The following is a 24806-nucleotide window of genomic DNA, read 5'->3' as shown; positions in this document are numbered from 1 at the left end:
CATTGTGTTTTTCACTGTTTCTGACATTGTTCCCAAAATACGGTTTAAAATATTACTGCTGAGTGTGTGTGCTGATGGAAGTTCCCTTTGATGACCCGAAGGACCTTAAGTAGCCTGTTACCAGTGTATCACTGGTTCCAAGTCTAAAGCTTGTTTTTAAAAGTAGTATAGTGTGAGGATTGAAGAGAGGGCTCATGAGTTAAGAGCACTTACTGCTTTTTCAGAGGACATGCGTTTGGCTCCCAGCACCCACCTGGTGGCTCACAGCTGTTTGTAATCCAGTTCCAGGTAACCTGACGCCCTCTCCTAGCCACAACAGGAGACCATGCATGTGGTGCACATAAATACATGTAGTCAGAATACCATGCATATTAAATTTTTTTTTAAAGGATAGTAACTGTCTCTGCCCCAGGAGCAGGATCAGTGAAGCGCTTCCTCTCAGTGTCCCGTCAACTAAGCCAACCAGACAGAATCACAGTAACTCTGGAACTGTCAAGTCAGTTTCAGCCAGGGTGGGTTGCGTTCAGGTTGGGACATTTTAAAATTTCCAAGTGTAGGACAAGGTTTTCATTTGGGCTTCTTAATCATAACACTCAGTCTAGAATTCTGTAGGCGCATGCTTCTAAAGCACCTCGAGGGTCAGGTCAGTGGCTGTCAGCGGAGAATGACCAGGATGCAGAGTTGTCAAGGTGGAGAGGACTTCTGGCAGCTGCTGAGCCCGGCAGCCACATCTCAGCTGACACGTGTGTGTTGTGTCAACTTTATGTGACTTCACATTTTAATTCATCTGTGCTCTCTTTGATGCCGACGGTTCGTAAAGTTTTTACTCAGTGACTCCCTTCATGTATGTTCCCTGCTGAGGACTATCTTTTGATGGTGTGCTGGTCCCTGGTTCCTTCGTGCTGAAATGATGGGCTTCCCTTCAGGAGAGGAGATGGTTAAAGCACTCCTGAGAGTCTACCAAGTGGACCCTGAGTATTGGTCCTGCTGGGACTTCCTTGGGAGATCACAGCACTTGATAGGCCTGGGAGAAGGCCAGCATGTGCACCATGTTTCCTAGTGTCTTTTTCCATGGCACAGGATGCTGTTACTCTTTGCCTATTCTTTGTTTGCTTTTGGACTAAGACCAACTATGACTCTCTTTTTAAAATTTAAATACTGTTTTTTTTTTTTTTTGCAAACATGCGTACTGTATTTATACCATTTCTATCACTTCCTCTCCTATTCTGATGTCTCCTGTGTCCCCCTATTCCCTCTCAAATTATTGACCTCGTGTTCTTTAATTATTATTGTTTTACACACACACACACACACACACACACACACACACACACACACACACACACACCCCTAGTCAACAACTGTTCATAATTCTTTTTTGCCTTGAAGCGGAATCAACTCAAAAGTACCTTAGAAATGAGTTGCTCACATTCAGGCACCTCTAACAGAGAGTGATGTTTGATTGCGCTAGTTTTAATCTTGGTTGAGTTATGTGGTGAAATAGGCACGAGTGATTCCACTGTATATTCTGGGTGTGACCAGAGATGGGCCTTGGAGTCACAATGTGCTATCAGCACCTCAAGGAAACGATGTCGGACCCTGGAGTCTTTGGATGGTGCATAGGAAATAAGCCTCAATTGTTCCTTGGACAGTGTAAAATTGTTGTAAGAGAAACATGCTTTTCTCCCCTTTATAGTTAATGTTTTATATTTTATTAAAAGTTCATTTCTAAACTCAATTTTTATTTCTTTAGGCATATGACAAAGGTGACCACATCTCTTCATGACATGGTAGATCAACTGGAAAAAATTCTCAGGTGAATAAAAAAGACAAGATTTTTTGTTCTGTGCTCATTAGGGTGTGTGTCCGGCCATGTAGCCATGGTCTGCCTGTTACTCATGTGCAGTTTGAACGTGTAGTCCCGTGACTCTCTTTTGAATATTTTCTCAATGGTGTGTGTACTGTCTTACTATGGCTGCATACTGGGGTAGGAACCTGATACCCGATGAGCCTGAGTGTGTGCGTGCACATCTGCTCGTGCTCACCAGCTCAGTCTTTCTCTAACACCTATGTAGTTTTTGCTGGGGCCCAGAACTCTCTATGTAGACCAGGATGTCCTTGAACTCCTGGATGATCCTCCTGCCTTTGTTACTCCTGTGCTGTTATTACAGTTGTATGCTGCCTTTGTTTGTTTGTATGTTTTTTAAAAAGCATCTTGCCATGTAGCTCGGGCTAGCTTCGAACTCACAGTGACCTTCCTCCCTTACCCTTCCAGTGTTGAGACAATAGGTATGAGATGCTGTGCCCAGATAAGTGTGTATTTAAGTTCAAACATTTCCACTCACTAGCCAGGAGACCTTTGAACCTATGGCTTTCTTATCTATAATAATTAATTCATGAGATGATGAAAGTACTATTAGATTAAGAAATTAAAGTCCCTCACACTGTCAAGGCACACAAGAAACATTAATTGCATCAGTCATTAAACAGTGTCTATTACACGGATAAGACTTGGAGCACAAAAGTGTATCTGATGTTGGGATAATTCCAAACTCTGTTAGAACTTTAGTGCATCTTTGTTGGGATATTCTAACTTTTAAAATGAAATGTTGAGTTTGAGCTGTCTTTCTCTGAGACTGCAGTATTCTTAAATTGCCCTACAGAACGTTCAGTATTATTTATATATGTATAATATTTACACATGTGCGTATATATTATTTATATATGTATAATATTTGATACTATTATATATAGAAAACCATTCTTAAATATTACACTATAAATAAAAATCGAATAAAAACCAGGAGCTGGGAATGTAGCTCAGCTGCTAGAGTGCTCGCCCAGCTTGCGCGGAGCTCTGCGTTTGATTCCCCAGCCCTGTGTAAAACGGATATGGTCTGTGCTGGTAGTGCCAGCGCTCAGGGGTGGAGGGAAGGGGAGCAGAGGTTCAAGATCATCCTCAGCCACATAACAAGTTCACGGTCAGCCTGGGCTGTGTGAGACCGTGCATCGGAAGGAAGGAAGGAAGGAAGGAAGGAAGGAAGGGAGGAAGGAAGGGAGGGAGGGAGGAAGGAGCAAAGCAGTAACAACCAACTGCTCTTAATACAACTACCAATGATACCATTTTAGGAATAGTGTGTATATAGAAGAGAATCATTATTTGGAGACCATTTACTCATTTGATTCACTCAGACTAGAGATTGCAGTGTAAAACTAATTTAAATTGTATGGAAGGGAACAGAGTGCTCCGTACACCATAGTGCTTGTGTACTGCCAAGTGTTGGAGCCTGGTACTAAAGTCACACATTTGCCTTTTTACTGTGCATGCTTTCAGAGTGGAGGCAGCCGGCCAGACAGACTGTCAGTTAGATATTTCATCTTTTGAAGAATAGACCATTTGTTCCAAGTATACTCTAATAAAAGCCAATGAGAAATATACAGTTTGATACATAATTATGAGTTTTATTTTTGGTAAGAATTAATGTAATATGTAATACTGGATCATATGTATATGTGATACCTTCTATTTTTCTACCAAATGTCTAAGTATAATTTAAATGCTTAAATACTTTAGTCTCTTTGTTTGGATGTTGTTCAACATTTCTTCTTTCACTTACAGTGTGTCAGAGCTTTTGAAAAAACATGGACTGGAGAAACCAGTGTCATTTGTCAAGAACACCCAGTCCAGCTCAGAAGAGGCACGCAGCCTGATGGTTCGCCTGACTAGGCACACTGGGCGGAAGTAAGTGACAGACACCCTTGGTGGGTGCTTGTAGATGGCATTTATTGTATGACTTGTTTTCTTTATTGACAACTCCAATAAGTTACCTAATTGGTCAATAACATACTGCTGCTATAAAGTATAATATGGTAAGTTTTGATATCTGTACATACTCATGATACAGACCGTCACTACATCCGGGATAATGACCATAAGAGATAATAACCCTTACAAGCTCCCCCTTCCTCCTTCATGGTCCCTTTCCTCCTTCTCATCAAGCTCTCAGCCACTCTGGGGCTGCTGATCTATTTTCTACCCCTTTAAGTATTCTTTTCAGTTTCTTAGACTCTTATGTAACTGAGCCAGACAGTATTTTGTTATTTGATTTCTTTTACTTAGCATAATTGCTTTGATTTATAGACATTGTACCATGACTTAATAGAGTATACTGTTTTCTTTGCAGACTAGTAATTCATCTATTGGGTTTAGTTCACATTCTGTGTTTCCTCACCTGTTGGTGGACATTGGGGTTGTTTTGAGTTTTGATGTTTACAGGCACAACTTTTATAGGTACTTATTTATGTTTTCAAAGGAACGTATTTAATTTCTTTTGGATAAATACATAAAGGTAGACGGCAGGATTATATGCTGGGGAAAAAATGAAACAAAATGAAACAAACCTGCCAAGTAGTTTGTTCAGTATTGATTCTGTTGAGTTTGAAACCAGACTTTAGGGGCTGGGTTTGTTACTTGTCCTCCCCATCAATTCAGGTGTACTTCTCTCTTAATGGGGGTGTGGCTGCACCTCTTTGGGGAACAGCTGGAAGCCTAGTTCTGGTGCTTTCCATCTGGGCATCATTTCTGTCCATTCTAAAACATGGAGCTGCTTTCTTCTCACTGCATCTGAGAGTTTTCTCCCTGTTCACACCCACTTTGCCCTTAGAGGCGTGCGTTGACGGAGTCTCCCATGTGCACCGAGCCCTTTCCATTTCCTTACCTGTGGTCTCTGACAAGCAGGCTTTGAAACAGTTGCTTGTCCCTGGTTAAATTATCATCTGACAGTGTCGTACACATCTCTAGTGCATTCTGTGTGCGCTCACTCTGCCCTCTCTTATTACCTCACCCCTGGCTGGCTCCATCTCCCACATTCATGACCTTTGCTTCATGTTATGACCCTCTGCTTTCAGCCAGCACCGGCTGTTGGCCATGGGTTTGGAACTATCCTTTTGAGCCTGGTGGGCACGCTCCTGGTACACACCGAAGGTGACAGCTGACTCTTCTCCAGAAAACAGTATTGCATCAGGGGCTTCGGAGCCCAGGAGCCCCTCCCAGACCACGGTTGGCTTGTGTCAGGCTCCCACAGCTGCCGAGGCTGTGACTACAGTGGCCGTGCCATGCTCTGAAGATGGCATTTCGAAGTTGTCTCTGTCCTCTCTTCTCTCATCTACAGTATTCCCCGAGCCTCAGAAGGAGCGGTAAAAGTGTCCTGTTTGGGGCTGAGCACTGATGTTGCATTTTTCTGAGCACCTAGCTATCTTGAATATGTCCATAAGTCTTTGAGCAGACTCCCTTTTTCTTTGAATCAACTTAAAAAGTCAATCTCTACTTTTGTGATTGTGGTTATATTGTTTTGCAGGAAGTATTTGTCATTAGGTTTATCTTTTCTAGCCAGACTTGGATTCACATAAATTAAATTCATGATCCATTTTCACAGTTTTTGATTATTTTTCAAACTACAGGTCAAAATTTCCTTACCGTCTGGCTAGTCTCACACTATTTGTTGAAAACTCTAGCTTTTCTCCTCTGAACTAATTACCTTTGCAACCTTATTGAAAATCAGTTTTCCACACAGGTGAGGCTGGGTTTTGACATTTTTATTCTGTTTCTTCTACCTACTTGTTTATTTTCAAATAGTACACTGTGTTAGTTACCTTAGATGTATTATAAATATTGGAATTAGGTAATATTCATCTTCTGACTTTACTGTCTATTTCAAATTTGTTTTGTGTATATGATATAGGGCCTTTGCATTTCTAATATAAAGTTTACAATCAACTTTTCAAATATTAGTTGTGTTTTTTTTTTTTTTCTCTAATTCAAGAAAGACTCTTGCTACTTAAGCCAGACTGGCCTCGAACTCAACATGTAGCTCAGGCTGGGCTCAACCCCACTGTATGCTTCGGTTTAGCCTCCTGACCCCTAATTTTACAGCTGTGTGCTAGCATGCCCCGAGTCATCTGGGATGTGGATAGTTGTGTCAGGTATGTTCATCAGTGGGGGAGTGTTGCTCTGCTAGGTCATCTTCAGGCTTTCTTCATTCCACGGGCAGACGCCCTTCTGTTCCTTTCAGTGTTTCCTAGCTCAGGATGCAAGTCTTGCAGTTATTATGGAAAATCGATTCCAAATGATTGGTGGGAATTTGTGTTAATTTCATTTGACATCATTCATTCTTAATATATTGATATGCATTCTGTGTGCTTGTATGTATGTGCCCGAGTGTGCATGCACACCTGTGAGTTGGAGTCTCCCTGTGTAGCCCAGACTGGTCTCAGACTCATGATTCTCTTCATCCTTATGCCCTCCTTCTGAGTACTAAGGTCATAGGTATTCACCACCAGAACTGATCCAAAGTGATCTTTCATATATTGATCTTTTGTCTTCCAATCTTACTTAATCCACTTATATATTGTTGGATGTATAACTCAGTTTTTATTCTTGTTGCATAACAAGGTTTCTGACAAATTTTAGATACTGTATTTTCAAATGAATAGGTTAATAAAAGATAGTAATGACAACATTTTTTTTTTCAAGACAGTATTTCTTTGTGTGTATCCCTGGCTGTCCTGGAACTTGCTTTGTAGGCTAGGCTGGCCTCAAACTCACAGAGATCCACCACCATGCACCACCACCACCACCCAGCATGATAACAGTTTTTAAAATAGAGCATTTGTGTTTTGTGATTTTTGGCTCTTTCTATGTTGCCATCATTTAAAGTAGTACATTTATTCTGATGGTATTAGGAATTTTGCTGTCTCTTTGGAAATTCAAAAATTACAAGAGAGCTAGCAAAATTGAATTCATTAGTTAATAATTGCATTTTTTTCTCTCTCATATTTAGTGTAACATTTCTCAATTATGCATTTATAAATGCTTATTCACATTATTTTTGATTATTTTATTAATATTCACATTTCTTAATCATGAATATATGAATTTTTCATTCACATTATTTTATGGATATTTTGTTATGGGTTTGGACGATTTTGCGTCAGCCTGTGTAAAAGCAAGAAATATTGTATCTCCTTGGTCTATCCAAGCTGTCCAGTTAAATACGAGGGAGAAAATAGAAAGTTTGCCTTGTAGAAAAATTGGCAAAAGATTTTGAAAGGTGTTTCCAACCTTGTGAGATCCAAATGGCCCATAAACGAACTGGCAAGCATTTGGCCCACTCTATAGTTCTTTAGGTGGATACACAGCAGAGCCTCCGTGGAAGGACCTGTGACTTTGCATGGGTTGTCGGAAGACAGGCAGAGAGCCTGACATGAGGAGGCTGCTGTAACAAGGGGATTCTGAGACAGGCAGAGCTCTGAGGGTGGTCCCCATGTGTGTGTGCGGAAGTTACCTTCTGAATGTGTCACACGGGGGAGGTGTGAAAATGTAAAGGTGCCTGGAGGGCAGTCTTAAATCCTAGTCAGCAGGGAACAAGCTTGCTGGCAGTGGGATTAAATAGAGGACTGTTAGAGGTACAGTTGAGGCTGATAGAAGAAGAAGTGGTGTTTCAGCACTACGAAGACGACAGTGCCTGTATTCAAACTGCCCTGGGGACGTCTTGAGTCCTGTGTCTTTCTCCCCACTGTCTCCCTCTCTGGTAGCATTGTACTGTCTTCATTAACAGATGCATATTTGTGCCTCAGCTTTTCTTCTAGGCTATAAGTTACAGCCACTGTGTGCTTTAAATGGGAAGGAACTTACGCACCTTGGCCTGCTAATGCCTGACAGAGTGACTGTTGCAGTCCTGTGACAACTTTAGGAGGGGTCAGTGCTCCCAGGGTGATGCTGCTTTCGCTAGGACCTGCGCCTCCACAGCTGGAAAGCCTTACTCCTGCTGCTGGGCTTAGTATGTGCTTCTGACGTGCCCAGCATTAATTTCTACCCACGGCAGTCTGCGTACTGTGAATATTTACGGGATCATGCTCTCACTTTCAAAATTGTCAGCTTGATATCCGTCTTAATACGTGAGTGTGCCCAAACCTTCAATACCTCTAAAATAGTCTTATATACATCATAAATGATGGCAGAGCCCATCCCATTTGTCCTGAATCCAGGTTTTCCCATCTTGAGTATGGTACTGTGTAGCTGGAGTTTTCTCTCCGGGTCCCGCTACGCCCCGGCCGTCCCTTAGGGCACTTATAAAATAAACACACAGACTCTTATATTATTTAAACTGCTTGGCCATTAGCTCAGGCCTGTCATTGTCTAGCTTTTATTCTTATATTTAGCCCATTTCTATGAATCTATACTTTGCCATGTGGCTCGTGGCTTATTGGTACCTTACATCTTCCTTGTCTTGGCGGTGGCTCCAGGCAGTCTCTCCCTCTCCTTCCTGTTCCCTCCATTCTCCTCTCTGTTAGTCCTGCCTATACTTCCTGTCTGACTACTGGCCAATCAGTGTTTTTTTTTATTTATATAGAGCGATATCCACAACAGTACTGCTTATACCTGGGTTGGGGGAAAGTCTATCTCCATTACAAATTTGTAACTAATACTGTGTATTCAGGCATCTTGTTAGTTTGCTAAATTCTAGTTTCTTTAAATCCCATTTTTGATTCTTACTTACGGGATGTATTCTGAAAAAGGCCATTGTAAATGATGTGTTATAATTTATTTTAATTAGAATCTCTTCTTATGGCTAGCCATGTGTGAGGGAACATTTCTACCATCTGTCCTAGTACTGATGGATTCCAGAGGAACAGCTGGGCTATGAGACTTGTGTTCAGCCTGACAAGGCCAAGGTCTGATTTTGTTGAGCTAATAAGGTGGACGCTAACTTCAAACATTCTGTTACTCCTCTGTCTTCAAGCCAGATCTGAAAGGAGTCCCACAATTCTTTGAAGCCCATCAAGAAAGTTCAAGGATGCAGATGAAAATCCTGTGTCTACTTTATGGGTTGTCATGGAGTTCTTGCAGAAGCAGCAGTGTGTTTTCTGTGTGTGTGTGCCAGTGAAGTACTGTGTCCTCAGGTGCCTCATTGTACATGGAGCAAGATGAATTGTTCATTTCATGGAATAAATAGAAAATGGCACTGACAGTGGGGCATGGTGACCAGGACTATTGTTATCTCAGCTACTCCGGAGGCTGAGGCAGAAAGATTGCTCAAACCCAAGCATTTGTGGCCAGCTTATTCAACGTAGTGAGACCCAGTCTCAAAAGCAGAAGTGTAAGGGAAAATATTTTTCTTTTAAATTATTATATACTTAGGATCTATCTTGTTCATTTGAGTATATAACAATTAGAAATGACGATGATTATTGTTGTTTTTGACATAGCATCTCATTTTGTGGGTGAGGCTATCTTGAAATTATGATCCCCCTGCCTCAACCTCTTGAGTGCTGGGAGAGCAGATACATACCACAGCACCTGGTAATGGTGAAGATTTTAAAGGAAAATAATAGTGAGACAAAAAAGAAAAAAGATTCATGTAAAAGAAATGTCTGTTTTGTACTGACCACCACAAGCACCGTCTACTTTTTCAAATGTCGAGTTCTGTTCTTGTCTAGAACTTGGTAACTAGAGGTAGACATAGTGATTCCAAGCTCAGGTCCATTCAAGTGAGATGGACCGAGAGAAGCGAAGACACGTTTAGCATGCTCCCTCTAGCTGTTTTATAACCTAACTATGTACAGAACTTCAAACCTGAGATCCGCCCATTCATTCCCTTTCCTCAGACGCTTCATCAGGAAACTTGGGGACCGTTTTCTTTATTGTACTTTTAAGTTAAACTTGAAGAAGCAGAGGAGGGAGCCTGGAAGTCAGATGAAAACACTAAACACTTGAACAAAGGCAAGTTATCAAGTGCCTTTGTATCTTAGGAGCGTCATCGTCGTCAGGGCTGTAGTTGCCTACACTCAGTCTCGCGTTCTTCCTGATTCTGTGAGTTGGGCTTTGAGTAAGGAATGTTTTATTCAGCAATATCATGCATTCAGGCCACACATTCATGACCGTGGGTGAAACTGTTAGCAAGCCCCCTTTCCTCTGCAGGAGAACCTGCCGCTTTGGAAACAGACATCAAACAGTTTTTCGTCACGGGTTTTCAAAGGCCTTGCTGCCTCGTGGAACTGCTCAGGTTGATAAATTGCCTCTGTGTTTGTTGTGGAATGCTCTGCTCTGTGCATCCTAGCCATCTTCTCAGAGCAGCTGGGATGCCTTGCTTGTTGACTGTTGATGTTCCCTCATAGAAGGAGGGGACAAGGAGGATCATTGACTCCTCACCTGAGGACATTCCCGCCTGCACTTGGCATCAGCTGTATATCATTCTGACCTGATTTCATGTAGACGCCTGGTCTGGAGACGCACTAGAGAATATATGCTGTGGAGGGTTAATGGAAGAGTCTGACTTCCATTTTTGCAGTTCCCCAAAGTATCACTTGGTTGCTTTCCATTGGTATGTCTGCTTTGGGGTCACCTATGCTCCTCTAAGTAACCCCCAAATTCACAGGTTCACCAAGTTAAAGGGGTTTGTCACTGAAGCTCTTTAAGAAGGGAAGTATATGCTTATGGAGAGAGTTTCCACAACACTCGATGTAGGTGCCAGGGACAACGAAGCCGGAGATGGGTTTGGAAGGAGCAGTGGTGTTTTCTTGCTGTGAGTGGTAGACAGCTGAAGCCACACTGTCTGAGGGGGGTCATCTGCAGGAGAGTCAACTATGATTTCTCATGGTGTGGAATGTCATGTCAGCCTCTGTGCTCCTGTAGTCATTGCAGGATTGCTGCTTTGCATGAGACTTGGGACTGAGGCCTGGGTGGTCACACAGTGGAGCTTGCATATATAAAGGAAAACTTATAGTAGGGTGTGCAGCTGGAGTCCTTTGCTTTAGCCTGTTGTTTCAAAAGAAAACTGGGAAAAAAGGGAAGGGGAGAATGATATGAAGGTGTTAGCTTGAGCCTCTTAAAGCTGGGAGGGCACCCAAAACGTGGAAGAGAATGTAGAGGTGTGTTAAAAAGCCCTCCTGGAATCTGAAAATTTGGAACTCATGGGTACTGTGTGATAGCAAAAAAGAAAAATGTGAGATAGAGGTGATATGAATAGCTGAGGATGAGAGAGATGAGGTGTCGTAGCCATTCACCAGGCAAGAAAGGGCTGTGTTCCTCACAGTTGAGAAAGGTTGATTTGGTTTTGCATGGCTTTGATGAACCCCACTGTAGAACTGTTTTTGATGAGGCAGGAGTAGCAATTCAGAATTTGACTGGTGTATACTAGAGTAAACTTGGATGATAAAGTGCTTAAACAAGTCAAGAAAGGGTAGAAAATGGAAGGAAAATGGGGCCATTCTTAGTCTCTGTCAGCAAATATAGCAAAGTGTATGTTGAATTTGTCTCCCTAGGGGGTAATATTAATTACCATTTTGGGAAACCATTTTGAGGGCTTTAGCGTCTTAGTTGGCAGTTGAGCAAGGGTGGACTGTCAGGAGATGCCAGTGAGCCCCACTGTACCTGCCGCTGTGGAGGAAGGAGGCTCTTACGGGGTGGAAGCCACAACAGCCGTTAGCTCCCCTAACCAGGAGGCCATGTGGCTGCAGCTGAGGGCTGTGCGGGATGGTTGGAAGCCCAACACTGACATGCTCGTTTATTAATCATCTATTTGCAGAAGGTCTGGGGAGGGGTTGTTGATGCACAGTTATTATCTTCTATTGCTGAGCACTGGGGCAGCGGCTGTTTGAACCAGATATTCCCTGGTTCCTGGTGATCCCAGGACAGTGAGTATTGGCTGATGTGTATGGCGATAGCAGGGTGCAGACAGAGGATTAAGCTTGGCCTAGGGATGGGTCACGGCATTGCCCTCCTGTGGTAGATTGTTTACCCACCCTTCTTAAAGAATGTGTGACTAATGGAGCATTGGCTGTCTACAGCTGCTGTGAAATGCAGCTAAGATTCTGTCAAGCCCAAGCGATCAGGCCTGGACATGAGTACAGTTCCCTCAACAGTAAGGATGAACTAGAACTGAACACTACCTGCGTAGGAGCTGAATGCTTTGGTCTTCCTTGAGCATGTTACTGGCTTCCCTTTTGAGGGGATCTTGAAGATTATGTCTCAAGGCCGGGCGGTGGTGGCTCAAGCCTTTAATCCCAGCACTCAGGAGGCAGAGCCAGGCGGATCTTTGTGGGTTCGAGGCCAGCCTGGTCTACAAAGTGAGATCCAGGAAAGGGTGCAAAGCTACACAGAGAAACCCTGTCTTGAAAAACAAAACAAAACAAAAAAAATTATGTCTCAGAAATTGTGGCAAAAGATAGTATCTTTTTGGAGCTTGAAGCTTCTTCCTAAGCAGATGGCAATTGCCTGTGACCCCTCTGAGGCTCTAGCGGCTTGTCCCTGGTTTGTCACCTGAGAAGGTGACTCCTGAAGGTCTCTGCTTTTACCTAGGAACTGCTGACTGGTATTCCGCTTAGAGCAGTGGTTCTCAACCTGTGGGTCATGATTCCTTTGGTGGGGGTGGGGGTCACATATCAGATATCCTGCATATCAGATATTTACAATTCATAACAGTAGTGAAATTACAGTTGTGAAGTAGCCCCACCAAATAATTTCATGGTTGGGGGTCACCATGGCTTAAGGAACTGTGTTAAAGGAGCAGCATTAGGAGGGTTGAGAGCCACTGACTTAGAGCAAAGCCTCCAGCTATAGTGCTGGTGGTGGGTGGCTCCTGTGCCCCAGACCTGTGCTAGGAGCAGTCTGTGGTTGCCTCCTGTGTCTCAATGTTCAAATGAAACTTCAAAAGACCCTGTATAGCCAGGCCTGGTGGCTCCTGCCTGTAAGCCTAGCCCAGCAGAGGCTAGGGCAGAAGGACCAGAGTAATTGGATCTGCATGTGGGTTCAAGCCCAGCTCAACAGAGCTACACGATGAGACAGTGTCCCAAAGAAAATTCCACAGACAGAGTCCTGTCGCTGATGAGGATAGAATTTGAAACACCCTCTCTCTGGTTTTTCTGCTTTATTTTGCTGTGGGGTTTCTTTCCCCATTGGAACTCTGCTTACCTTTTCCTATAAATTCAAATGATTTTAGCCCTATGGATAGTTGCAGAGTTGGTGTGCATAGCATGGTAATCCCTGGGCTTTTGGAGTCAGGTGTCATGTATCATTTCTCTCTTTCCCCAGGCAGCCTCCTGTTGGTGAGTCTCACTGGAGAATGCTGCTGCAGGACATGTTGACGATGCAGCAGCATGTGTACACATGCCTCGATTCCAACGCTTGCTATGAGGTAACTGCGGCTGTCAAATAGTTGTTTTTCATTTGGAAGTTTGGATTGGGTTTTGCCACAAGGGAGAGACTGTAAGAGGTGCTGTATGTCATGTGACTGGTGTTTGATCAGCTAGTGCTGTGGAGATGAAGCCTTTCATATCCTCCTTCCCCTTTGTTTATTGTGATGCCATCTATTTGACAGATCAGTCCTCAGAAAACCCTGAATCTCACATGATTTCTCCCTACAGGTTTTGGTGGTCACTGAAATTTGGTAATAGGGGATGAAGTTTGCTCGTAGGGTGCATGTTTTCTTGTGCAAGATCTTGAGTTCCATTCCTAGCATGTGTGTACACACATACATGTGCACGCACACACACAGACTAAACTTCAAACAAAAAAGTCAATGTGTTTAATGTATCCTTAGATGAGTCTAAGTCCATCCTGCCTTTCTTAATTCTGCCGAGTTGTGGCAGGTTCTACTTGAATTCCCGTGTTCGTATCTTCTTCTCCTTTACATGTATTCACAGACATGATTCCCTCCTTCATACAACCTGTTGCTTGTTCCAGATCAGTCTGTAGGTACCTACATTGATGCATGGAAAGCCACAGCATCCTGAGCCTTCCAGGTCATTCTGTCCTTGCTCACTGTCCACAGTGTGTCAGAGTATGTTCCAGTAGCTCCCTCAAGTAGGACACACCTCCACTCTTGCTGTGACAATGTGTAACCTTCCCTCTACCTGGAATATAGTCTTTTTCCTTACTGGAAATCTCCTGATCTGTTGTCATGGCTAGGCTGGCTAATTATACCTGCTAGCGCCTCATATAACTTGTCTCCACTGTAGCCTTCCTTTAAAATGGAGCTCTTTATAGATAAGGTGGATTCTTTCATCTTTGGCCTTGTGGTTCTAGGTAGACATTTTACTATCATGTCTTTGAATATTTCTCTGCTGAGAGAACATTAGAAAGCATTTACAAGTTTTTTGTTTGTTTGTTTTTTGAGACATGGTTTCTCTGTGTAGTTTTGGTGCCTGTCCTAGATCTCACTCTGTAGAGCAGGCTGACCTCAAACTCACAAAGATCTGCCTGGCTCTACCTCCTGAGTGCTGGGATTAAAGGCATTCACCACCACCGCCTGACTAAATTTTTTTTTTTTTTTTTTTGGTGTTTTTGCCTGTATGTATGTATGTCTGTGTGACGGTGGTGGATCCTGGAGTTACAGACAGTTGTGAGCTGCCATGTGGGTACTGGAAATTGAACCCCAGTCTTCTGAAAGAGGAGTCAGTGCTTTTAACCACTGAGCCATCTCTCCAGCCTCACATTTATCAGTTTTTAAAAGGTTCTAGAAGATAGTCATATAGACTTGTCAAAACTAACATTTTAGTTTGCACCTTTTACCAAATTCTGTATTTGCTGTTAAGTTTTAATAATTGGAGAGCATAGTGGCATAACTTCGAACATGGTAGACAAAGACTGACCTTCCACCTATAGAATCATGTCTAAATTGCTCATTTCAGGGTGAATAAATTGAATTTTTTCAATATTGGTCATGACGCTCTATAGCAGTGGTTCTCAACCTTCCTAATGCTGTGACCCTTTAATCCTGTTCCTTACCTTATGGTGACTCCCAATCATAAAATTATTTTTCTTGCTACTTCATAACTGTAATTTTGCTACTGTTATGGATATAATGTAAATATCTGTTTTCTGATGGTCTTAAGTGACCCCTGTGAAAGGATCATTTGATCCCCATGGAGGTCACAGCACACAGATTGAGAACCACTGCTCTAAGGTTCTCATGAATAAACCATCAAAAGTTCCTTTGGCTTGTACTGGGTGTGGCAGTTTCACCTGGCAGACACTAGTGAGGAGAGCTGCCCTGTCATAATGTGCTTTATCACAGTTTCTATTTTACAGCCACTCTTGTTATATTAAGTGACTTTTCTGTTCCAGGCATCAAAATAAAGGTTTGTCTACTTACGCCCTTCCCAAAGAGCAGTGATTTGGTAATATGGTGAAAGCTGGAGCTAACGCCAATTCTCCATCATATTGTTCTGATCTCGTCAATTCCTTCACTGTCCTTATCCACCCATGAATGGCAGGGAAAGGATGTCACATCATCAGTAATAGGCTTGGGAGTCACACTGTTTAATAATTTTCTGCCATAAGTTATCTCAAATAACTAATTTTAACATATTCAGTGCCATTAGTACAATAAATTCTTTGTAAGATACCTCCCATCAGTGTTCCTTATTTTATTGAAATACATTTTAATATCCAAGTTGGAAAGAGCCTCAGTGTTCCATGGTAATGTTTATGTGTAAGTTCACGTTTACAGTCTGACTCATTCCTGAGTGTGAATGCAAAGGAGGTAGGGGTGCAGCTTAGTGAGACCATACTTGCCTAGCATACACAGACATTGGTTTGCTCCCTACTCCACAGTGGTGGAGAATGTGAACTCCTGTTCTGTAAGCAATGATACATTATGTGTGTCATATGTTGTACTCACACGTCTGTTAGAGTCAGCAGAATGAGTCCAGTTTGAGTAGGGCAGTGCATATCGTAGCTGACCGGGGATTTTATCGATTGCTTATTTACTTTATTTATAGGCAACCTGTGTAGTCTAGGATGGCAGAGGGTTCAGTTACCCTACCTGAGTCTCTCAAGTGCTGGGATTACAGCTGTGTGCCATCACCCCCGCTTCAATTCCATTTTTTAATGAATGAAAATTACATACTTACATCTTTAATGTAGTGCCTTAAATAGCATGATTTACTTGTTTCATCCAGTGAAATTTTTTCTGAAAGCTAATTTTTTCTTTTATTGAGGTGGAATTCATAGAACAGTAAATTAGCTGCTTTAATGTAGACAGTGTGTGCTTAATACATACACTATGCCATACAATCCCAGTCACAGGATAGATACTGTTTTGATTTATATTTATTTCTTTAGGATTTCAGAGTCTTCATTTTGTTGAGCTGAACCCCCTTCTTTATGAATAACTCTGGGATTGTCTTTTCCCCAGATATTTACAGAAAGCCTGCTCTGCTCCAGTCGCCTGGAAAACATCCACCTTGCAGGGCAGATGATGCACTGCAGTGCTCCTTCCGTTAGTCTTCCAGCTGCGGGGACCCATAAAGGAAGAGCCCAGTACAGGGTCAGCTACGAGAAAAGTATTGACCTGGTGCTGGCCGCCAGCAGAGAGTACTTCAACTCCTCCACCAGCCTCACGGACAGCTGCATGGACTTGGCCAGGTAGGAAGTGTGTTCTGGGAGTGCTGTGTGCACGTCCGCACCCAGGTTCTCTCAGGTGTCCGTTGTGTACACTGCACGGGGTGCTGTTGGGTACTGCCTTACCATAGGGACGCGACCAGTGCATTCTGAATACCCGAACGCTCCTTGATCCCCTTACGGGCATTCTTTTGGCAGTCTTTTTGCTCATCATCTGTGAGCCTCCATTCCTCTTTTGTTAGGTGTTCGTGGGTTCACCTATAAATTCAAGTTCTGGGATCTGAGCATTGTAGATAGTGTTTATCTCTTTTGCATAGCATCTGCTCCAAAGTCGAGTCCAGTAGAAATTTTTAGATTTTAAATTCAGTTCCTTCCTTGGCCTATCGTTAGTCCATTCCTCTTAGTTAACTCAAGAAACAGGTGTACTTGACATCTGAGTTTTTAATAGTCTTAAAAAAAATCTCACTAATCTTGGGGCAAGATTTTATGAATTGAAATTAATATTTATAAAGTAAATTTTTATAAAATGCAGAGTTCAATAAAACTTCCCCCCAAATTTCTATTACCTCTGAGCCTTAAATGCTTCAGAAACGCCTTTTGTATTAGTCCCTTATTCTTCTATTGTTATGAAAAATCCTGCGCTTTTACTCTCAAACTTTATAGGACATTTGAGAATAGGAGGTCATGGTAGAGGAAGATAGTCTATGGTAAGACAGGAAGCCAGCAGTCAGCATCCAATTTGAAGACTTCTGGGCCCTGCCTTATAATGGTCCTGTTCTGTTTAAAGCATTGGTTCTCTACCTTCCTAACACTGTGACCCTTTAATACAGTTCCTCGTGTTGTGGTGACTCCCAACCATAAAAGTATCTTCAGTGTTATTTCATAACTATAATTTGTCTACTGTTATGAATTGTAATGTAGATATCTGACATGTAAGATATCTGCTATTCAGTGTCTATGAACGGATCCTTAGACTCCTGAAGGAGTTATGACCTTCTTGAGAATTGCTGGTTTAGATAGTGCCTTCCTGGGGAGCAAGCTCTCAAGTCATAAACCCTGGTGGGACACACACACAAGCCGTGTCTAAACCAAAGTAATAGCCACACGCGTTTGCTCTGCATAAACAGTGGCTTAGTTGTGCTTCTCCCGGCTCTCCTCTGCCGTCTGGCTGTTGTCTAGCTCTGGCCAGCATCCTTTAGGCCACACCTCGGAATCCCATTCTGCTGTGTTCCTTGGAGTTCTCCCTTTTATACCACGTCGAGCTTTTCTTTCCTCCGTTCTAGAAGCACATTATAAAACTTGCTTCCTATTATGAGGGCAATTGGCAGTATTTCTGACTTGAGCATCTCTTGTTTCATCCAAAGTTTTGCTTCTTGGTCAAAGAAACTGAGGAAAGCTGTGAACCTCCTTAGCACCTGGTGACCCCGACTTTCCAACTCCGTGCCCTGATTGACTCTTAACCAGCTAACATTCTGTGAGAAATTCTTGACTTTGTTTAATGGTTAATTGTCCATTTCTTATTTTAATCATTTGGATATTGCTTATGTTGAAAATACACATAATTTTATAAAATGGAGACATTATACATTTCTTGTTAGGACCATTTTTATTTTTTTATTGTGCCGATGCGTGAACTGAAGCATTTCCCTACACTTGATAGTGCTGTGTTAAATGATTTCACTGCATTTGTGACTGAATTTGGTTGGTTGCAGTTCTTCTCTCTTCATTGCTGGAGTGACAGTCAAGCATGAGGGTAAGATGTCTTCTGGGTCCAGATACCTGTGTGTCAACCCAGTCCCAGCTAGTCCGCAGCCTTGTGACACTGGCTTCTTTTGAAAGCAGACTTGAGAGAGCTGTGGTGATCCTCTGTGTGTGCTTGTGGAGGTGTAGGCGCCTATGTGCATGTGAGGTCAAAGGATGATGTCCTTCTCTGTTGATCTCCACCTTAACCCTTCAAGACAGAGTCTTTGACTGAACCTAGAGCTAGCCAGTTCTTGGCAGTACAGACAACAGCCAGCAGGCCCCAGTGAACTTACTGCTGACCATCTCCAGTGCCCCCAACCCCAGTGCTGGGACACAGTGTTGTGTGGCCATGCGCAGCTTTTCACATGTGTGCTGGGGATGGAGTTCTCTGGCCGGTGCATCAGGCACTCGCACCCGTGAGCCAGCTCCCAGCCTCGCACCTTTTCTCTGTTGGGATCTGAGGTGAGTGTGTACGTGGTCGGAACGGGTGAACCCTTCTGAAGTTTCCTTTATGTTGCCAAGTGATTCCAGTTGTTTCTGGCGAGCACATTAGAGACTGAAGTGCCCCTTCTCTAAGTGTAGTGTGCACCGCCACTTGACCTTGTTTTGAAATCCATTTCTAGCCCTAAATTTAACTTTTTGTTGTTCATTTTTTGGCTATTCATTCTTAGGGACTTTTTTTTCTTTTTGCTTTTCATGAAAGGTGTTGAGGAGTTTCGGAGATTCTCAGTTATTGAAGTAGTTGCCACGCAAGCTTGCGGACCTGAGTTTGGGGCCCTCGGACCCATATAAAAGCAGCATGCAGTGGCATATACCTTTTCCCCCATGCAGGGTGGGGTGGGAGGCTGGACACAGGCAGATCTCCGGGGTTGGCTGGCCAGCCAATCTAGCCATCTGAGTAGGTTCCAGGCTCAATGAGAAAACGTGTCTCAATGCCACTGAGGTAGGGAACAGTGGAGACACATAGCTGATGGCAGCCTCTGGCCTCCGTGTGTCAGTGAGCACACATGAACAATACACACACAGCCCTCTCTGTAACACAGGGATATTTGGGCTTGCCTGTCTTAGTTTGACTCCACTGTTCAGTTTTCTACCTGTAATGCTCCTATTTTTCTCTTTTCTAAAGACTGTGCATGTATGCACATATATGTGGAGGCTTGTGGAGGCCAGAAGTGGTTGTTGGATCCCTTAGGTCTGGTGTGTCAGACAGTTGTGAGTTTCCTAACATGGGGACTGGGGACTGAACTCCAAGATCAGCAAGGGCTCTTAACTTCAGAGCCATCTCACCAGCCCTGTTTTTATTCTTTTATGCCATCCTTTGAGATACTAATTGTCAAAAAATCTTCGTATACTTTGATGCTTTCCATTTAATCATCACACTTATTGAACATTGCTTTAACTGTGAAAGCTGTGTGGATTCATTTCCCCTTAAATGACTGGCAGTTGCTTCAACTCTAGCAAGGGTGAAAAACAACTCTTTTCCCCAGTGGTAACTTATGTCAGAATCAGGGTCCCCCACCCCCACCCCTTTCTTTCTTCAAACTGTTACTGAACTTGACAGAGTTCTTTAAAGTAGTTAGTAAATCTTTTTCTTTCTCTCCAGGGATACTATTTTTATTTCAAATGCTGGAAATATCAAATAGAATAGCCTTTGAAATTCCAAGTTGTGTTTGACCTAAAGCTTCTAGGCAGGTGTTTCTCAAATGATTATAAAATCCCCTTACTGCATTGCACCTTCTCTGCATCCCTCTCTATCCCACAAGGATATACTTTGATTTTCAGGTGATCCCATGTGTATACAATGTTGTGCTGGACTAATTCTGACCTATAAGCCCTAAGGCATCTATGTTTACCAGTGTATGGGTTATAGGAAATATCTCTTCCATTCCTGTTTAATAAACTGGCCTTTCCTTGAGGAAACAAAAGATATCTGTGCTGGATAGTTTTATGTCAGTTTGACTCAAGCTAGAGTCACTGGAGAAAAGGGAGCCTCTACTGAGAAAATGCCTCCATAGGACTGGACTGTAGGCAGGCCTGTAGGGCATTTTCTTAATTAGTAATTGATGGGAGAGGGCCCACACCGTTGTGGGTGGTCCCATCACTGGGCTGGTGGTCTTGGGTTCTATAAGAAAATAGGCTGAGCAAGCCATGAAGAGCAAGCTGGTAAGCAGCCTCCTTTCAAGGCTCTTGCATCTGCTGCTGCCTTCAGGTTCCCATACTGTTTGAGTTTCTCTCCTACTTGAGTTCCTGTCCTGACTTCCTTCAATGATTGATAAGATGTGGAAGTGTAAGCCAAATAAACCCTTTCTTCTCCAACTTGCTTTTGATCATGGTGTTTCATCACAGTGGTAGAAACCCTAACTAAGACAATATTCAAAGAATATAAAAGGATATGAATTGATAGTTCCCTTAACTTTTATTCATCATCTGCCTTTTAAATTAATTTCTTGTGTGTGCCTTCAAAATATTTCATTAAGTTTATCTTCTACTCTTTAAGACAATAACTCTTTGCTGTATATATGTATTTTTATGCCTTTTTTGCCTATATTCAATATTGAATATCTTTTTATCCGATAACATGCAGATCTGCTTCATTCTTTTTTCTTATTTGCAGAGTATTTCTGTATTATTTAATTTTAAAGACTTAGTTTTTTTCTGGATAATAATATATATTGTTTTCCACAGTTTTATACAATTCATCCAAATGATATACATTGAAAGTAATGTTCATTTCCATTTAATGCTTTATTGTATTTCTTTTAATAATGTAAATGAAAATAATATAATAAAACATGCCAGTTTTGATGTATGATATGGACTGTCTAATATTTCATATACAAAAAAGTGTGAATTAAAAAATTATAATTTACAATACAATTTAAAATACTGACATTTGTCCCGCAATTTAAAAGTAATGTGATATAATAACATTTTATAATGAAAAAACTTCAGATTATTATTGTGTTTTTATATTTAAAGTAAATCTGTTTAAGTAAATAATACAATGGTGTCATTAATTGTGATTCCCAGTCTAGTGGGGTCCACTGAGGACAATATGCTGAACAGAGCCAGTGGGAAAGTAGACTCCTGTGTGGTCTTCTCTAACTGAGTCTAGAAGGCCCAAGAAGAGGCGCCATCTGGCCCTTAGTCTCAGAACACTGGGACTCTCCGTGGACTCCATGCAGCTTATGTTACAAGGCAGTGTGCTCACGAAGGGACAAATGACAGTCAACAGAAAGCCGTGTCATTAGTGATCTTTGTCATAGTCACTCTCATGGACTGCTTACTTTTTATCTCTTACTCCTCCACTGTCTTCATAGGCATCTATGGGCTGCTGTAGCATTTATATCCCAGATTGAAACTCTGTGATATGTATTTTTTTAGTTTTATATATTAAATGTACATTCAGATGTAAAGTGAGAAGGTCAGGTCATCCAGTGCCTCATAGAAAGTTGCTGTCTCAAAGCAAACGAAGCAAGTATTGTTTGTTTGTTGATTAGCAAATCACTTTCTCTTGTTATTTTCATCAATACTGTATTACCAACTGATTCTTCTCTTCTGTTAGAAAATGTGGTGTGTGCAATCTTTTAGTCATTTCTTAAAGATTTATTTATTTATTATGTATACAGTACTCTGCCTGCATGTATCCTTGCAGGCCAGAAGAGGACATGAGATCTCATTACAGATGGTTGTGAGCCACTGTGTGATTGCTGGGAATTGAACCCAGGACCTCTGGAAGAGTAGCCAGTGCTCTTAATTACTGAGCCATCTCTCCAGCCCCTATTGGCCATTTCTTAAGGGATTCCATATTGAGACAAATGAAGGCACGTCTCTTTTCCTAGAAGGGAAACCAAAATTCATCTGAATTCTGTCTTTAAAGAAAACAAAAGAAATGCCACCCTTTTCAGGTATTAATTGCCTCTGTACTCATTAGTTAAAACACCACTAAACAGAGTTATTTATGTTGCATCAAACCGGGTACCATAGCAGTCTGTCACTGTTCCTGCTGTCAAATCGCTTCATCCCTAGGAGCTTCTTCAGCAAACCCTGACATTTGCTTATCTCATGGGTTACTATGGGATTAAAATGACAATCATGTTCTTTATCTATTCTTCAGTTGAGGGACATCTAGGTTGTTTCCATTTTCTGGCTATTACAAATAGTGCTGCCATGAACATAGTTAAGTAAAATGTCCTTGTGGTATGATGGAGCATCCTTTGGGTATATACCCAGGAATGGTGTAACTGGGTCTTGAGGTAGATCGAGTCCCAATTTTCCGAGAAACCACCATATTGATTTCCAAAGTGGCTGTACAAGTTTGCACTCTCCCAGCAATGGAGGGGTGTTCCCCTTGCTCCACATTTCCACCAGCATGAGCTGTCCCTTGTGTTTTTGATCTTAGCCATCCTGACAGGTGTAAGATGGAATCTTATAGTTGTTTTGATTTTATTTTCCTGATGGCCCAGGGTGTTGAACATTTCTTTAAATGTTTCTCTGCCATTTGAGATGTCTCTGTTGAGATTCCTCTGTTGAGAATTCTCCCTTTAGATCTGTACCCCATTTTTTTAATTGGATTATGTGGTTTGTTGATGTCTAGTTTCTTGAGTTCTTTATATACTTTGAATATTAGCTCTCTGTGAGATGTGGAGTTGTTATAAATCTTTTCCCTTTCTGTACGCTACTGTTTTGTCTACAAAACATTGATGGTTTCCTTTGCCTTACAGAAGCTTTTCAGTTTTATGAGGTCCCATTTATAGATTGTTGATCTTAGTGCCTTTACTATTGGGGTTCTGTTCATGAAGTTGTATCCTGTGCCAATGCGTTCAAGGCTATTTTCCAATTTCTCTTCTATCAGGTTCAGTGTATCTGTATTTATGTTGAGGTCTTTGATTCACTTGGACTTGAGTTTTGTGCAGGGTAATAGATACAGATCTATTTGCATTCTTCTACATGCTGACATCCAATTAGACCAGCACCATTTGCTGAAGATGCTTTCTTTTTTCCATTGTGTATTTCTGATTTCTTTATAAAAAAATTAGGTGTCCATAGGAATGTGGATTTATGTCTGGATCTTCAGTTCTACTCCATTGATCAACCCATCGTTTTTATGACAATACCATGCAGTTTTTATTACCATAGCTCTGTAGTGCAGCTTGAAATCAGAGATGATGATACCCCATGTAGTTCTTTGATTATACAGAATTGTTTTAGCTATCCTGGGTTTTTTGTTTTTCCATATGAAATTGAGTATCATCCTTTCAAAGTCTGTAAAGAACTGTGTTGGAATTTTGATGGAATTGTGTTGGGGATTACATTGGATCTGTAGATTACTTTGGGTAGGATGGCCATTTTTACTATGGTAATCCTACCAATCCATGGGCATGGGAGAGTTTTCCGTCTTCTGATATCATCTTTCTTGAAAGACTTAAAGTTTTTGTAGTACAAATCTTTCACTTGCTTGGTTAGAGTTACTCCAAGGTATTTTATGTTATTTGTGGCTATTGTAAAGGGTGATATTTCTGTGATTTCTTTCTCAGCCTGTTTGTCACTTGTATATAGGAGGGCTACTGATTTTTTTTAGTTAATCTTTTTTTATTTTATAATTTAATTTAATTTTACATATCAGCCACAGATTCCCCTGTCCTCCCCCACCCCCACCCCTGCCTTCCCCTCAGCCCACCCCTGCCTTTCCCTCAGCCCACCCCCCATTCCCATCTCCTCCTAGCCAATTCACTGAAGGTGTTTATCAGCTATAGGAGTTCCCTGGCAGAATTTTTGGGGTCACTTATGTGTACTATCATATCGTCTGCAAATAATGATACTTTGACTTCTTCCTTTCCTGTTTGTATCCCCTTGATCTCCTTCAGTTGTCTTATTGCTCCAGCTAGAACTTCAAGTCCTATGTTGAATAGATATGGGGAGAGTGGACAGCCTTTTAGTAGACCAGGTGTAGCTAGAGTTTTCCTGCCTGACCCACAGTCAGGACAAATCTCTCTCACCCGCCAGTCCCAAGCCGCTCAAACCTGATCAAGTAAACTCAGAGACTTATATTGGTTACAAACTGTATGGCCGTGGCAGGCTTCTTGTTAACTGTTCTTACAGCTTAAATTAATCCATTTCTATTAATCTATACCTTGCCACGTGGCTTGTGGCTTACCGGTACTTTACATCTTCCTTGTCCTGATGGCGGCTGGCAGTGTCTCTCCACCTGCGCCTTTCACTTCCCAGCTCTGTTCTCCTCCTTGTCCGGCCTATACTTCCTGCCTGGCCATGGGCCAATCAGTGATTTATTTATTGACCAATCAGCAACACATTTGACATACAGACCATCCCACAGCAACCAGGTGTCTGGTAGATGCTGGATAAATAAGTGTTGTAGCACTTCTTGCTCAATATAGAATGATAATTTGGGTGAATTAATGCTGCTGCTTTTCAAAATCTATTTGATTTCTTGTAGGTGCTGCTTACAGCTCATAACAGACAGGCCGGCTGCCATTCAGGAGGAACTAGACCTCATCCAAGCTCTGGGGTATCTGGAAGAATTTGGGGTAAAGATCCTGCCTTTGCAAGGTACGTGCTTTGCTTGGTATTGCATTGCTAACTTATTTTGCACCAATTAAATAGTATTCCTTTTTATTTTTTGCATTGAAAGTATCTTTGA

At 42.0% G+C, this 24806-nt stretch overlaps 1 protein-coding gene across 5 annotated transcripts in view; it reads left to right on the top strand.

The window, feature by feature from the left end:
* Nbas (NBAS subunit of NRZ tethering complex) overlaps nucleotides 1–24806 on the top strand; it is a 281500-nt gene that overhangs the window by 110475 nt on the left and 146219 nt on the right. For all 5 annotated transcript variants that reach the window (XM_052745880.1, XM_052745878.1, XM_052745879.1 and 2 more), the window contains exons 27-31: nucleotides 1754–1816; nucleotides 3620–3742; nucleotides 13091–13193; nucleotides 16197–16426; nucleotides 24603–24715. In XM_052745880.1, the coding sequence (XP_052601840.1) occupies nucleotides 1754–1816; nucleotides 3620–3742; nucleotides 13091–13193; nucleotides 16197–16426; nucleotides 24603–24715 (632 nt within the window). The remainder of the gene's footprint in view (nucleotides 1–1753; nucleotides 1817–3619; nucleotides 3743–13090; nucleotides 13194–16196; nucleotides 16427–24602; nucleotides 24716–24806) is intronic.

The sequence above is a fragment of the Peromyscus californicus genome, unplaced genomic scaffold (assembly GCF_007827085.1).
Source record: "Peromyscus californicus insignis strain IS unplaced genomic scaffold, ASM782708v3 Scaffold_1__1_contigs__length_55948999, whole genome shotgun sequence".
In the NCBI taxonomy this organism is placed as follows: Eukaryota; Metazoa; Chordata; class Mammalia; order Rodentia; family Cricetidae; genus Peromyscus; species Peromyscus californicus.
Note: the sequence above shows the minus strand (reverse complement) of the source record. Positions and strands in the feature narration are given on the sequence as shown.